The 15,642-nt window shown below is 36.8% G+C and overlaps 1 protein-coding gene across 1 annotated transcript in view; it reads left to right on the plus strand.

Moving 5' to 3' along the window:
• The window catches only part of rnf213b (ring finger protein 213b), a 56,993-nt gene that overhangs the window by 33,542 nt on the left and 7,809 nt on the right, over positions 1-15,642 (plus strand). The window contains exons 37-56 of the mRNA XM_023284733.3: positions 646-849; positions 969-1,156; positions 1,242-1,362; positions 2,539-2,639; positions 2,806-2,985; positions 4,508-4,653; positions 4,736-4,835; positions 5,497-5,608; positions 6,411-6,606; positions 6,736-6,923; positions 7,940-8,062; positions 9,180-9,281; positions 9,872-10,114; positions 10,554-10,635; positions 10,721-10,755; positions 10,834-10,937; positions 11,865-12,009; positions 12,097-12,253; positions 12,329-12,423; positions 13,716-13,964. Coding sequence (XP_023140501.2) covers positions 646-849; positions 969-1,156; positions 1,242-1,362; positions 2,539-2,639; positions 2,806-2,985; positions 4,508-4,653; positions 4,736-4,835; positions 5,497-5,608; positions 6,411-6,606; positions 6,736-6,923; positions 7,940-8,062; positions 9,180-9,281; positions 9,872-10,114; positions 10,554-10,635; positions 10,721-10,755; positions 10,834-10,937; positions 11,865-12,009; positions 12,097-12,253; positions 12,329-12,423; positions 13,716-13,964 — 2,871 coding nt within the window. The remainder of the gene's footprint in view (positions 1-645; positions 850-968; positions 1,157-1,241; positions 1,363-2,538; positions 2,640-2,805; positions 2,986-4,507; positions 4,654-4,735; positions 4,836-5,496; positions 5,609-6,410; positions 6,607-6,735; positions 6,924-7,939; positions 8,063-9,179; positions 9,282-9,871; positions 10,115-10,553; positions 10,636-10,720; positions 10,756-10,833; positions 10,938-11,864; positions 12,010-12,096; positions 12,254-12,328; positions 12,424-13,715; positions 13,965-15,642) is intronic.

Consider the following 15,642-nt stretch of genomic DNA (forward strand, 5'->3'; position numbering starts at 1 on the left):
ACTACTATCGCTGTAATTTCCTATCTGATGATCATTTCTTTTGCAGCGGAAATATTCAGTGTTTCCCGGTGATACAAAATTCTTAAGCTACCGCCTTTCCCATTTACCTCATTGAATTAAATTAGCTAGTCATGTAGTCCAGTGTTTTCCTGCATCGAGAAAACTTTGGCGCCCCCATAAAACTTTTATCCAGGCCCACAGGAAAATCCCCAGTTCCAAAATGATAAGAATTGAGACTAAAGATTGGAATTCAGTTTTTTTAAACTTGTTTTGTTAACTGGGGTTTCATTTACTCAAACATAACAGACATTTTTCTTTTTGAAAATGGGCAGAAAAAAAAAAGAAAATTCACAGATTTCTGTCAAATACTGCAACATAGACTCATTATTTTATAGTCAATACCCAAAGGTCAGTCTGAGCAGGAAAAGCCCTGTAACATTAAACTGTATGTTTAACTGCCTTCGCTAATTATTTACTTAACGTTTATCCTGTTTTTCTTTGCTTTTCTCCCGTGCTAATTTTACATGCTGTTGTTTTAATACCTAATTTGACATCCAGCAACAAGTCAAAAACTGTCATAAATTAGCTTGTTTGACTAACATCCTGCACATTTACAGTGATATTGACTATACGTGTCGTATTCAGGTGTTCACCAGGGCCTTGCTGGGCTGCGTATCTGAGCTTCAGACGTCGATGGGCGTCACAGCTGAACTCTCTCCTGCTTGGATAACGGCAGCTGCCAAACACTATGCAGCCCGACTGGACAGCCTCGGACACGTATTTCTGCTGCAGCCTCAGCTAACCGCCACCGTGTGTCAGCGAGGGTCAAAGAGGGAAACACAAGAAATGGTGATGTCTTTCTGAAAATCTTTATTTAGAATCCTCAAAAATGCCTGTGACTGCTGCATTGCTTAATTGGAATACAACCATAAGTGCAGGGAACATAAGTGCTTGCTTTACTTTGGCAGGTGGAGGACATTCTAGCTCTCGGTATCTGCGTTGAACAGACCAAACTTCTGACTGTAACTTCTCTACATGAGTGCAAGTCCTTTGTGAGCAGAGTGGAGTTACTGCAGCCGTGTTTGGACCGAGCATTTGCTCAGAAATACAGCGCCCTCTGCAGCCCCGGCTGTCTGCAACAACTGGACTCCATCAGGTGAGTCTGGCAAGATGTAGAAAAGAATGAAAGCTTTCTGTGTCGTTTTTTCTTTGTTTTTTATAATCTCATCTGTCTGTTTCAGATCTCTGTGGCATGGGATGCTGGTTGTTGCATCGTTCGTCCAACATGTGGCTTTCAAAGTTAAACAGGATGACTTGAGAATGAAAGAGCTGGCTCTCAAACACTGCAACCTGCACCTGAACGTACGTACAAATGTTTTACGCTTCTGTTTTGTTTTGAAATTGTTCAACAAGGTTCCGTATTCCTGAACTGGATTTCTCAAATTTATCTAACAGATAACTACCTGAACTACTTTCAGTTTGACATTTGCTGCATGAAATAACATCTCTATTCTTTTTACTTGAAGTTTAATCTAAGTTTTTTAGAAATATTGACAGTTTTTTTGTTACTGAATCCGAGGTGACCCATGTCTTTTGTAAAATACAGACTGTCCTAGCTTAGGCAACTATAAAATCAAGTAAAACATAGTTGTAAACTTCATAGCTTTTGAGTGAGACAATCCTAGATTTTCAGCAAAAAAATGCAGAGTGATTGCTGAAAGCCTTTGCAGCTTTCTTGCAGCTGCTATCTTGTAGTTTCTGCATCTTGCATCCAGCTGTGATGGGAGGCTGGCAGGTCTCACAATGCATTTACAGCTGTTAAAACTGTCCTGTAGATTTTACCTGCTGAGCAACCATTTACTGGCAGCATGGTTGTGTCTGAAAGGGGAAGGAGTGTGTTTAAGTTTCCAGAATCGTAGTGTTGCAACAGTGGTGCTATTGCAGCAGTTTGTGACTGTGTGAATCATCTCACCATGGGTCAGCTGTCTGCCAAGTTTCACTTCTGAAACCTTTCCAGCTTATGCCATATTAGAAACGTTAAGAAGTCGTTATTCATAACTTAATAACTAAATTATAAAAGCTGATATCAACAAACTGTTTTCAACCTAAAACAACCCATATGTATATGATGTTTTGAAAGCTGAACCATGTTTCTAGTAGTTGGAATGTGGAAATAGTGGCAATTTGTATTGAAACAATTTTCATGTATTTACTATAGCACCCCCTAGTGGCCAAACTACCTAAAACTGGGCACTTAAATTTGTGAATTATGTTTGTACGCTTGAGCCAAATTAGATGAAGCAGTCAAGTGTCATAGCAGTTAAAATTGGTTTGATCGCGCTCATAAAATGCTGTTAGCCAATCACAGAACAATAATACGTGACACCTCAAATCCAACATACTAACAATATTTGGGATCTTCCAAACATGGTGTGTACTGGGTTTCAGAGAGAATTAAAAGTGCAAAATAAATAAACAAAATAAAGAAACAAGAGCAAGGATGACACTAGCATGACTTTGTTTTATTTTTTCTAACAGCTGATGCAGGAGTCACCTGACATCAGAAGCGTCGACACGCTGCAGCAGCTGATTCGAATCCTTAATTCCTTCCATGATGAGTGTATCAGCAGAGATCTGAGGTCTGCTTTTATATGTTTGTATTCTAGACTTTACACTCGATGAGAACGTCTACCAAACTAAATTGTGATATAATTCAGTATAAACTTTTGTGAGTGTCTATTTTCTGATCTTTCATGTCTTACTTTGCAGTGACATGGTTATTCTCTCTTGATGTTTTCTGTAAAGGTTTGGTATTTCCTGCCCGGTTTGCCTGTCAGAGCTCCGTGAACCGTCCGTCCTGCCCTGCCAACACGTCTTCTGCCTGCCGTGTATCCAGCACTGCATCAGGTCTAACAGGCATTCATGCCCTTCATGTCGACATGAACTTCCAGCCGACTTCAATCCAACTGTTTCTCTCACCGTCAAGTGAGTTCAAGTAAAAAAATATACAGTATTATGTGAGTCTTTTAGTCAAAATGCATTCTTGGACTGTAAAATGTAAAACTTTGCATCCAAACCTGAATAATTTCTGGTGTTGTGTGTGAATTATTTTTACTTTTTAAAAATTTCCTCACTCCACTGAGGTAGAGGTACACTGGCTTTTGCCCTTTTTTTGTATGGATTGTAACAAAAAAACTGTTATTTTCAGTTTTTTATGACTGATAGATTTTGATAACTGATAATATTCAAATTCAAAGAGGAAAATAAATATGTATTATTTTAGTTTGAAGCTTATTTTTCTAATCCAATACTCATTTTTTAAAGAGCCTTCATCATCCCAACAGTAAAGTATACTTTCAGTTATTTTAAACTTGTTCGTAATAACCTTAATGTATTTGTTTTAATACGTAAATAAAGTACAGATACAGGCTTTTTAAATTCTATGTCATTGTGTAAATCCAATCAAATTTGTGATAGTTGAATTATTTTTTATTTATTTATTTTTGTTTAAATAATAATAATTTAATTAGTTACAATTATTTTTTTATTTTTATATATATATATATATATATATATATATATATAAAAATAAAGATAATTATAGTTATAAAATTTATTTAAATAATGACCAACTAACTGACGGACCGACCAACCGACCAACCAACCAACCAACTGACCAAACACCTAACCAATTAACCAAACAATTGACCAACTAACCAACCAACCAACTGACTAACCAATCAGCCAACCAACTAACCAACCAACCGACCAACCAACCGACCAACCAACTAACCAACCGACCGACTAACCAACCAACTATCCAACCAAACAACCAACCAAATAAGCAACCAACCAACCAAAATACCAACAAAGCAAGCAACCAGCCGACCTACTAACCAACGGACCAACATACCAATAGACCAACTAATCAATCAACCAAACAATCAACTAACCAACCAGTCAACTAACCAACCAACCAGCCAACTAAACTGAAACCAATATTGGCCAGTAGTGGATAAATTTGGTTCCTTTTTGGACTTAAATGTTTTTTTTGTTGGCACCACTTTTGTGAGAATGTTTTATTCCTGTTTTAGTGAGTCTCTTATAACTTCTTTTATTGACTGGCTTGGTCACTTACTATGTTAATTTATATATTCAGACAAAGTAAAGTCATGTCAAACCTTACCTCCTTATTAACTAGCTTGGCAACAATATTTAATTCATGGTTCCCGAAAAGTCAAGACCTTTGTATCAATAAACTGGTACTGCCTTGTTCAGCCATTACACATAACTAGAACTCTCTTAACCGAGTACTTACTGAGAAACAGTTAAAAACTAGTAGTTACAGTTGTTAGCAGTGGTAATTAGTGTAAAACTCTTTCTAATGAGTAGTGTTTGACTGGACAACATGCTGTACGACACCCTATAGAAGGTCTTTGGTGTTCCACATTGTTATTTTAGCTTCACAGTTTCCCTCCTCAGTAAATCTTTGCTCCACCTGGTTCAGGGCATCGCTGCAGCAGCAGGCTGCCGTCAGACACTGCTGTAACTCCTTCTTCCTGGAGGTGGTGTCCCGGTTCTGCCTGTCAGAGGGACGGACGCCTGAAGAGGGTGTAGTGGAGCTGCTGTTCTCTTTACTGGTCTCTGCTAACGGTCAGTGACACACAGTTAGTCAGTGATAATAACGGATGAGATAATGAGGGTTCATCTCTTGTTGTTGTTTGGTTTGATACAGGAGACATTTACAGGACCAGAGAGCTGACTCCCTTCCTGGAGTGTGTCGATAACAGTCCGGTGGTTCGATCTGTGCTGCCCAAACTGCTGCTGCAGTACAGGTGAGGGAGGAGGATTTAATATCAACACTACCACACTGAGGAAATACAAGTTTAATATGGGTCCATTTCAGATTATTGGTTTAAATATTTAATTTTATATTTTAAGTTCAGCTTTGGTTCATTTTCCCAACAGAACTGCACATCACACATGTATGTGTACAGAATTATATAATGCATACTGTAGTTATTTGTGGACAGCTCATACACTCATTCAAAATAGTATATGTGGTCCAGTGATACAATCTTCAGATAATGCAGAACCATGAAAATAAATTAGAACATCCAAATTTAAGCTCAACATCATTACATTGCAGTGTAACGCTTAAATCCCAAACTCCCAGTAAGTACTGCACAGTACTGAGGCTGCTGATTAGTTTAAGAACTGTTGTAAAGTTTAGAATCTCATGATTGGTTTTGGTTTTAAAGTTTCTGAATCTGAAAACTGATTTCATTTTGGTGATTTTTTTTTATAAAGATAAAATGACTTTCAAACAGTCTGAAATTTGACATTCAGAGGAATAAACTGAAATAACTCGTAAGGAAACTGGGAACAGGTGTGTGAATGGTCGAGATGGAGACTGGCAGTGGAAATAACAGAATCCCTGACAGTAAGACACTTCTCTATGATCTGTGTGATGGTTAAGTATCGTGTATCTCTCAGTTTTGACCAGGCGAAGGCTCACATTCAGACCTACCTGAAGAATCTGCAGGAGAACCTTCTAGACAAAGAGGACCACACTGAACTCTACCTGCTGTTTGTCAGCTGCTTCCAGGTGAAACAAAACAACTTCTACAGCCCATCTACATTAAAATCACCATCTTAGTTGCTTATTTTAAGTCAGTGTCATGTTAGTTTTTACCTGCATTTAGCAGAAAGCAACTAAACGATTCTGTTTTTAGCTGACAGTTTATTTATCCAAAGAAATGGCTGTTACTGCTTTCAGAATCAACCAACTGACCAACCAGCTAACCCACTAAGCAACCAACGAATCAACTAACCAACCAACTGACCAACTAACCAACCGACTAACCAAACAACTAACCAACTGACCAATTAACCAACCAACTAACCAACTGACCAACCAATCGACCAACTAACCAACCAACCAACCGACCAATTAACCTAACAACCAGCCAACCAACCAACCGACCAACTAACCTAACAACCAGCCACCAACCAACCAACCAACCAACCAACTGACTAACCAAACAACCAACCAACTGACTAACCAAACAATCAACCAACCAACTAACCAACTGACCAATTAACCAACCAACCGACCAACCAATCGACCAACTAACCAACCAGCCAGCCGACCAACCAACCAACCGACCGACCAATTAACCTAACAACCAGCCAACCAACCAACCACCCGACCAACCAACCAGCCAGCCAACCAACCAACCAACCAACCAACCAACCAACTGACTAACCAAACAATGAACTAACCAACTGACTAACCAAAGAACCAATTGACCAATCAAGCAATCAACTAACCAATCAACCCATCGAACAACCAACCAATTAAAATATCACCTCTTTGACACCCAAACTAATTCTATATTTTTATCCAGGACTCTCTGTTGTGCTCAAAAGCGAGAAAAGATGAGGAGAGCGGAGAACAGCAAACAGAAATCAGACTCCTGAGCCGGATCGCCAGGAAACAGACTCCAGACAGACGAGAGGATCCGGCAGAGTTCCTGCTCAACACAGCCAGACTGAGGATATGTCTGAACTCTGCTGCCAAGCTGCTGCAGGAAGCAGCTGAAGGTGTGTTTGAGTTCAACCACCACTTTATCATAGCTGCACACATTTAGTATCTAAGTCTAAATTGAGAAGTCCCATTAGGTGGAATTCAGTCCAAGTGTCTTTTTGTCTCTGTGTGAAATGTGTTCAAAGGTGCGGCGGTGGAGGCTGACCGGTTCCTGCAGCAGGTGAAGGCTGTGTGTGAGTACAGTGGAAACGACTGGTTCAGGGTTTACCTGCTGAGAGCGCTTCACAGGCGCTCAGGTATCGACTGCATCCTGTCAATGATGAACAGACCGGCCTGCTGGTGGATCTTCCCTCCAGAGCTGCTGCGACTTCAGGTAAAAACATGGAAAAATACAGTGAGGAAAAAGAGATGTGAGACTTTTTATTCAAAGTTTTATTTCCAGTTCCTGCAGCACAGATACATTTTTGCATATTAAGAGTAAAAAATAATTTTGTGTGAAGTTTGAAAGCAAGAAATTAAAAACTTTATGATCGGGAAGCTGCATCACTGCTTCTGTTGTGTTCCTATAACAAGAAAATTTCTGTTGTTGTGGAAGTTTTTCCAAAAAAAACCTGTATTTTTTTTAGAAATATTTTACCGAACAAAAGCAATTATTGCCTTGGTTTCATGATCTTAATGTACTGAATGCTCATCTTAAGAGCTGCAACTTGATTTTATTTTGTTATCATACATTTTTATTAATTGTCTGGATAAATAAATGTATCAGTGGACTATAAAATGTATGTACACCCAGACATATTTAATTCATACAAAACTAGGAAAATATTTTTAAAAATTAGTCAGATTTTTGGTAATTTTTACCTAAGCAAATGTCAGCAATTTTTGTGTTATCAAAATAATTGCCAGTTAACTTTCACTTAATAAAATCAACATTTTTTTCACATAAATTCGTAGAAATGAAGACTTTTTTTGAGTATAAAGTAGAATCTGACACTGTCAGCTACTTATCAACTATCTAACTAGTTAATAACCACACATCAGCAAACAATGCAGCCAAAACATAGATGTTACTTTTCATTTCACAGACACTAATTATAATAAACTTTCATTTTACAGTGCTTTTCAAAACACAAAGTGCTTTGCAATAATACAAACACGTCTGAGCATCTCATGGAGCAGGAAGGACAGAAACAGACCCGATAGATATCTTGGTGTGAGACATCTTCAGCGTTTTGGAATTTAAAAAAACAATAATTTAAAATCAGCTCCGAATGCGGCCATGTAAAGATGTTCACGATCAAGCTGCAGTTACTAACTTTTTACTAACTGGAGCTTTTAATTCTATTTTTTATTTAAAAGCCAACTCTAAAATGTTCTTTTTTCTCAAAGAGGATGATTCCGACCAACGTGGATCAGTTCCTCTGCTGTGGGACGTCTTACGGAACCATAAGAGACGCCGTGGCTCAGGTTCTACTGGAGAACAGATCCGACAACTTCCTGACAGAACTGCAGGTCAGAGACTCCAGAGCTCATGAAGATCTTAAGTTCACCTAATTTATGTAAAGAAAAAGTTCCTCAGCAATTTGTAGATGCTGTCATGTCTGCTGATGACCACTAGAGGTGACTGAGACTGTGTGAGTATATTCAAGTACTGTACTGAAGTACAAATACAAGGAACTTTACTGGACTCCTCGTGTTTTTCCGCTCCACTACAACTAAGAAGGAAATACTGTACTCGTTCCATTACATTACATTCATCTGACAGCTTTAATTAAATTCATTTATTGCAGAGAAAACACTATTAACTTCTTATGAATTAAAACTACCCAACAATTTATACAAATACAGCAAAATCAATTAGTGGATTGATCAATGGCAGCTATTTTGATAGTAAAAAAACTAAAGACAATAAGCAATAAAATACAACAAAAGCAAATTGTATAAAATATGCAAGAACATCCAAAAAATATGAATAAGTAAACTATACATGATACAGGATCATTTATTCAGTACTGCCATATTATTACCATCTCTTTTTTTCTAACATAAGGACATCTCTAAGTATTTTTATCAACATTTCACCTTTAAAGACATTTGTCTTAAAGAAAAATGTTAAAATGAGATCCGGAATGAAGTCAATTTAATTATAATTAATTGAAATTTAATGTGCAAAACCTGAGATTTTACCCTCAGTTCTAAAAAAACAGTGAGTTAGTTTCGGGGTTTTGCCTGCTGTCATTTGTTGGTTAAATTAAATATGAAATAAAATAAATAAAATGCACTTTAGTCTGTATAATTCTTTGAATTATAGCCTCAACTAAAACAGATTATTTTCTCATGGAAGATATTGGAAATAGTGGAAATATTTATAGTATTTGCATGATGCTTTGTCATTAATAAAAATGTTTTGCATCAATATTTGATCAATCAGTAGAATTTGTTCTTAGTCATGCTTTTATTTTCATGTCGTGTAATTCCATTACAGTTCCAAGGAAATAATTCTAAAATTCAGAAATATAAGATAATATAACCTTTTCTTAAGCATATTGAAACATCTTAGCTGCAGTGAACACCTGTCTTTATTTTTTATTCACTCTAATGTCATATTTGTTTTGTGTTTTCTCTGTAGAAGCTGAGAGGTTCTCAGAGCAGCCTGGTTGCCATGGCGATGTTCAGACACGTCACCTGCCGCTACAAGTCACCTGACCTCAGCCTGCGTCCGTCCGCACAGGTGAACGCCTCCATTGAAAACTGAAATGTTTTTTTTAGGTTATGTAGTGTTTAAATTAAATGTATTTCCGCATATGTATGGGATCTACCTCATAGCTGCTACTTAATGGCTAAAAATATGCACTTAATGTCTTAAATGTCAACATTTCAGCCTAATTTAGCTCAGTTTTAGCTTAGATATATTTCAATATTAGATTGAATTTAACTTTAGTGTCAATTCTGATGTACATGCCAGCACAGAAAATAAAGGTTTGACTTTAAAAGACTCGTATCTGAACTGAATAGCAGATAAATGTCATAAAATATTAATTAAATACTGTTGGAATGGAATATTAGTCATTGTTTGTTGTTGCTTTAACACAAATTAAGGCATTATTTTTTCTTTTTTATTCCAAAGAGTGCAGAAATAAATGAAATATGTTCTCAATTCAGTTTATTTCCTTCATTTTTTAAAATTAAATACATTTAAATATATGACTGCACTTGAACTGTATCGAATGAAATCATACAGACTTTAGTGACAGTTACTGCTTTAAAAAAATCTTGCATTTCTGACAGTTTTAGTAAATTTGCTGCAAATTTTGCTGCCAGGAGACGTCGAGACTAGAAGATCTTCTCAGAAACATCCAGTCGAGGGACTTCAGGGAGTTTTGCTCGTCGCTTCTGAAGAATCGCATCGGCGGACGGGACTCTCGTCTCCAAATCACCCCGAATCTGTCGGCTCAGAGACAAACCCTCCTGGAGCTGCTGGTCCATCTGGACTCGGTGCTGCTCGGTGGAAACAATCTGCTGCTTCCTCTTCGTCAGATCGCCTTCCAGACGGAGAACGTCACAGTAAGACTCTCAATCCACCGATTTTACACATAAATGTTAGTTTACACATGACAGAGGACACCATAATATAGAATTTTGTTGTTTTAAAGCTCAACAGATCCCTAAAAAGTCGTAAAAGATCTTAAACCTGCAGATCTTTTGTCTCCCCCTTCTGGCAGTGAGAGGTGTTACACAAACACTGCTCTTTTTTTTTTAGGCTGTAATTCTTCCTCTGAAGTTCCTTTCCTTCTGGAGCTTCAGAAACTTTTTCTGAACGCTCTTGAGGTTTTTATTAATATTTCTTAATTGCAATGTTTACCCACCATAGTGTGAAATACAGTTTTAAAATAAAATAAAATAGACGATATTACATTAAAGCAAGACTATAAAAACGGATTTTAAGAAGTGTTTTAAAAGAAAATGTTGATTAAAAGAAATCAAATGTCCTTTTTCCTCCCAGAACTCCTTTCTGCCGACGATGCCCGACGATCATTCATCTGAGGCCAGACAGTGGTTAAAAGAGAAGAAACTTGTACAGTACAGTAAGTATTTTACATTATAAAGCTTTTTATTTGTGTTATGTGTTTGGGCCTTTAACTAAATGTAATGTGTTTACATCATTTTCAGCCTGTGCCAATGGACACGTGTGCTTTGTGGGAGAGGTATGTTCATTTTTCACATCACACACTGAGAATAACATTTCTAAAATATGTATTAATATGTTTTTTGTTGTTGGACAGTGTGGAAGACCGGTCGTTCAATCCATATGTCCAGACTGTAGGCTTCCGATTGGTGGAGAGAGACACACTCCGGTGGCTGGGTTTACAAAGCAGACAGCCCAGAGGTAATATCAGTTCAGTTTATTTATTTATTATGTAGTTCTACTCTGGGATGGCCTGTTTTAGCCACAGAAATGTGCTGATCTTTACTCTTTACGTTCATGAGATCATTTGAGGAGGTTAGAAGCAGAGGGGTCTAACCTGCGAAAAATCTGTACTGAGTTTTACATCATTACTGTAATATTTTATGGTCTAAAGTAGACTAGCCCACAACCAAAATATAGCATTACAGTGAAATGTTAGACCATTCTTGAAAACACAAAAGTTTGAAACTATTTTTCTCAATAACTACAGCGAGCAGGTCAGACCACTCTGCTTCCAAAACCTTATTGTGCAAGATGCTTCAAAAATGATCCAAAATGATTCAAAATGTGTCCAAAATGACTTGAAAATTATCCACAATTGCAGAAAAATTCTCAGAAATGGTCTAAAACCACGAACATTTGTTCAGAATGACATGAAAATAGTCAAAAATGACCGGAAAATGATCCAAGGTCAGTCAAAATTCTCTCCAGTGATTAAAAATGATTCAGAATGACTGAAAATTTGCAGAATGACACAAATTTTGTCCAAGATGCTTTAAAAATCATCCAAAATGACTCAAAATATGTCTAAAATAACTTGGAAATGATCCAAAATTTGTATAAAATTACAGAAAAATTTTCAGACATGAGAAAAATCTTCCCACATTGACCAAAATGATTTCAAAATCAAAAAAATTATCTTTTTATTAGTTTTTCTTACTAGTGTTTTAACTATGTAATTACGTAATTGTTTATTATTTTCTGCTGCCTATACGGTCCAGGACTCCCTTGAAAAAAGATTCTTGATCTCAACCTGATTAAATAAAGATTAATGAATCAGTTCAGTTTAGCATCTTCTTGACATTCAGTCAAACATCTGTGTTTAATTTAATGTGTTTAAAATGTCAGAGATCAGACTCGGACTGGACACGTCCTTGGAGAAGCTCACCAGAGGTCTGAAGTTCCTGAGAGGCAGATGACTTACGCTCAGTCCTGCATCCTGAGGCTGTTAACTCACCTCGCCATGCTTCAGGGCGCCGCCAGGAATCCGAGAGTGAGACTCCACCTTCATCCGAATCTGACGTTTTCAATAAGAGCGTCGAGTGATAATTCACCTGTGTTGTTGTTTATTTGGATGTAGAGCGTTGGAGACATGATCCATCCCAGACCGTACGATGTCCTCGCCTTCCTGTGGAGCCACCTTGAAAAGGACATGAAAGTTCTGGGTCAGACTCTGGATAAGAACATGGACGACACGGCGGTTACAGTCCATCTGATTCTGACCAGACTCTCCACAGGTAGCGCTGACTTTATGAGCTTTACGTCTCTGCCGCTGCTGTAAAAAACACTAACTGTGCTGAATGTTGATGAAGGTTCCCGCGGTGGAGGAGCTGATCTGTCCTCCAGACAAGGACGGCAGCAGTGGGAGAAACTCATCTGTGATTCTGGCATCAACCCAGTTCTTCAAGTAAGGAGGAGGAGGTTTTTAAAAGTCTGTAACTAAGATGAGACAAAACTCTGTTGCTGGAAATCGCTCAAAAAACAAATTACACAATGTAGTCTAATAGTAAAGGAATAAAATATAAGTATGATAGATACCTGAAAACAAAAAATAAGGAAGCTAAATTAAGACTAGAATAGAAAAGTAATAAGTAGTGAAGTAATACTACACGTAAGTAAAGAAATATCGCTTACACATGGTAGTGAAACTGAAATATTACACAAGATAAAGAAATAATGCTAAGATAAATAATAAAAATATTTCACAAAATAAGAAGAAATTACACATGAAATTCAAATATTGCACCTGACAGATGAAATTTTACACATGGTAAAGAAATATTGGAAATAAAATTGAACTATTGCACCTAAAAGATTAAATATTACACATAAAATGGATTTATTACACTTGATAAAGGAAAATGGCACATGAAATTGAAATGTTGCACCCGACAGAGGAAATATTACACATTACATTGACATGTATTTGAAAATGAAATAAAGCACGTGAAACTGAATTGCTACCCATAATAAAGAAATATTGCAAATGAAATTTAAATGTTGCACCAAAAAAAACTAAAATGTTACACATAAAACTGAATTATTACACGAGGACTATTGCAAAAAAGATTGAAATGTTACACGTAATGAAATGTTATAAATGAAAGTGAAATGTCACATATGAAACTGAGATATTGCACATGATGAAGAAATATTGCAAATTAAAGTAAAATGTTACACATGATGAAGACCTATTGCTAAAGAGATTAACTGCACATGAAATTGAATTATTACAATGAATTACAAATATTGCAAATGAAACTGAAATATTAGACTTAATAAAGAAATACTGCAAATCTAATGGAGATGTTACATGTGGTAGTGAAATATTACATATGAAGAAATAGTGCTAATGAGATTGAAATATTACACATGAATAAGAAATATTGAAAAGGAAACTGAACATTACACCCAAAAGATGACATATTGCGTATTATATTGATATGTTGTACCTGTAAATGAAATATTGCACGTGAAATTTAAAAATTGCAACTTAAAAGTTAAGTATTCCACATTAAAGTAATATTGTAACTATTGAGAAATGGAATATTACACATTGATATTTTTATTCAGATTTAATTTTACATTTTTCCAAAGTGTGATTGTAGAAAAGTTCTCCTGTGATGAACCTCAGTGATGTGACAACTGGAACAGGCACTAAGACGTCTTCTGCTTCAACTTTCTTCTGCCTGTTTTCAGGATTTGCAGAAGAATCTGTCTGAAGCTCAGGACAGAATCTCTGCTGACGGTGGACTCTCTGGAAGCCCCCTGATGACTCTGCTGTTCGGGGATCCTGGAAACATGCTGCCGCTTCCCTCCGACTGTCCGACACATCGATCCTCCTTCTGGACGCTGCCGGAGACGATGACGGTGGAACGATTCTCTCAGCTGGTGGCAGAAACGCAGGGAGGAAGATCTTTACCGCTGCTCAGCCTGTTCATCAAAAAGGTATCGATCATCTGTTATAATCAGGCTAACGTGCACTACGTCTCACGAGTCCTGAGTGTCTGAGGGTGTTCGTTTTTTGGTATTTTCCCTTTTTTCATTAGCATTACTGAAGATAAAGACATGAAGTAAGGAGGACAAAGAGAGACATGACCAGTAACAAAGACCAGCTTTACCAGGGAGTTAGTTGTGTGTTTCTGGTGTTATACGGGTTAAAATAAGTACCGTTTCCAGGACAGGGTGTACATGGTCTGCAGTAAGGCTTAGCTAGGTGGTATGTGTCAAAGTAACATCCACATGGATGGCAAGACCCAAGGTTTCCCAGCAGAACATTGTCCAACGCATCACACTGCCTCCACCGGCTCAACTTCTTCCCATAATGCATCCTGGCACCATGTGTTCCCCAGGTAAATGACACGCACCTGGACATCCACGTGAATTCTGAGTCATTTTGGACAACTTTCAGTCATTTTGGACTAATTTTGGATAAACTTGAATAATTTTATATGGATTTCACCTAATTTTTAACCTATTTTAGGAATTTTGGATGAGTTTTTTGACAAGATTTAAGTAATTTTCAGCTAATTTTGAGTCATTTTGAGAACGTTGTAGTCATTTGAGTTATTTTAGACTTTTTTTCTGTCATTTTGGATCAATATTGGATAAACTTAAGTCATTTTAAATGCATTTCACCTAACTTCAGACACAATTTAGACAAAATTTAGGAATTTTGGAAAAGTTCTAATCATTTTGGACTATTTCTGGGTAATTGTTGACAACATTTATGTTATTGTGGACACATTTTGAGTCTAATGTTGTGTATTTGTAATGATGTGTGCAGCTAGAAGCAGAAGAGTGCACACAAGGACATGTTATTTTTGCTCCTTCTTTCTTCTATTTGCATGTTTTGGACTAACTTTGGGTCATTCGGGACAATTTTTATGCATTCTTGACAAATTGTAGTCATTTGGGACAGATTTCACATTCTGGGCGAATTTTAGGAATTTTAGGTATGTTTTAGTCATTTTGGAGTAATTTTGGACAAACAGGTCATTTTGGACATATTTCACCTAATTTTTGACACATTTTAGGAATTTTTGGATAAGCTTTAGTCATTTGGGACATTTAGAAAAATATTTTTGACAAGATTAATGTCATTTTGAGTCATTTTGAGAACGTTGTAGTCATTAAGGACACAATTTGACTTTATTTTGGACACATTTCAGTCGTTTTAGACTTTTTTCTGTCTGAATCAATTTTGGATAAACTTAAGTCATTTTAGACAGATTTCACCTAACTTCAGACACAATTCAGACAAATTTTAGGAATTTTGGAAAGTTCTAGTCATTTTGGACTATTTTTGGGTAATTGCTGACAAGATTTATGTCATTGTGGACACATTTTGAGTCTAGTTTTGTGTATTTGCAATGATGTGTGCAGCTAGAAGCTCATGTTGTGAATTGGTTCAATCTAAATAACATTTAACTGAATTATTAAGCGCAGCAAAACAGTAGTTTCTTGAATTTTCTGTCCTCCCACTGTGTGCTGCTTAATTTTTCACCACAAGAGTCAAAGCAACAAAAGATTTTCAAGCTTTTAGGATGTTAAATATTAAATTCCTCGTGTAATTCCATTGTTGTAAACTCTGTCTTCACGTGGATTTTAAAGCTTATCGTGTATT

Source organism: Amphiprion ocellaris, chromosome 18 (assembly GCF_022539595.1).
Source record: "Amphiprion ocellaris isolate individual 3 ecotype Okinawa chromosome 18, ASM2253959v1, whole genome shotgun sequence".
NCBI lineage: Eukaryota > Metazoa > Chordata > Actinopteri > Pomacentridae > Amphiprion > Amphiprion ocellaris.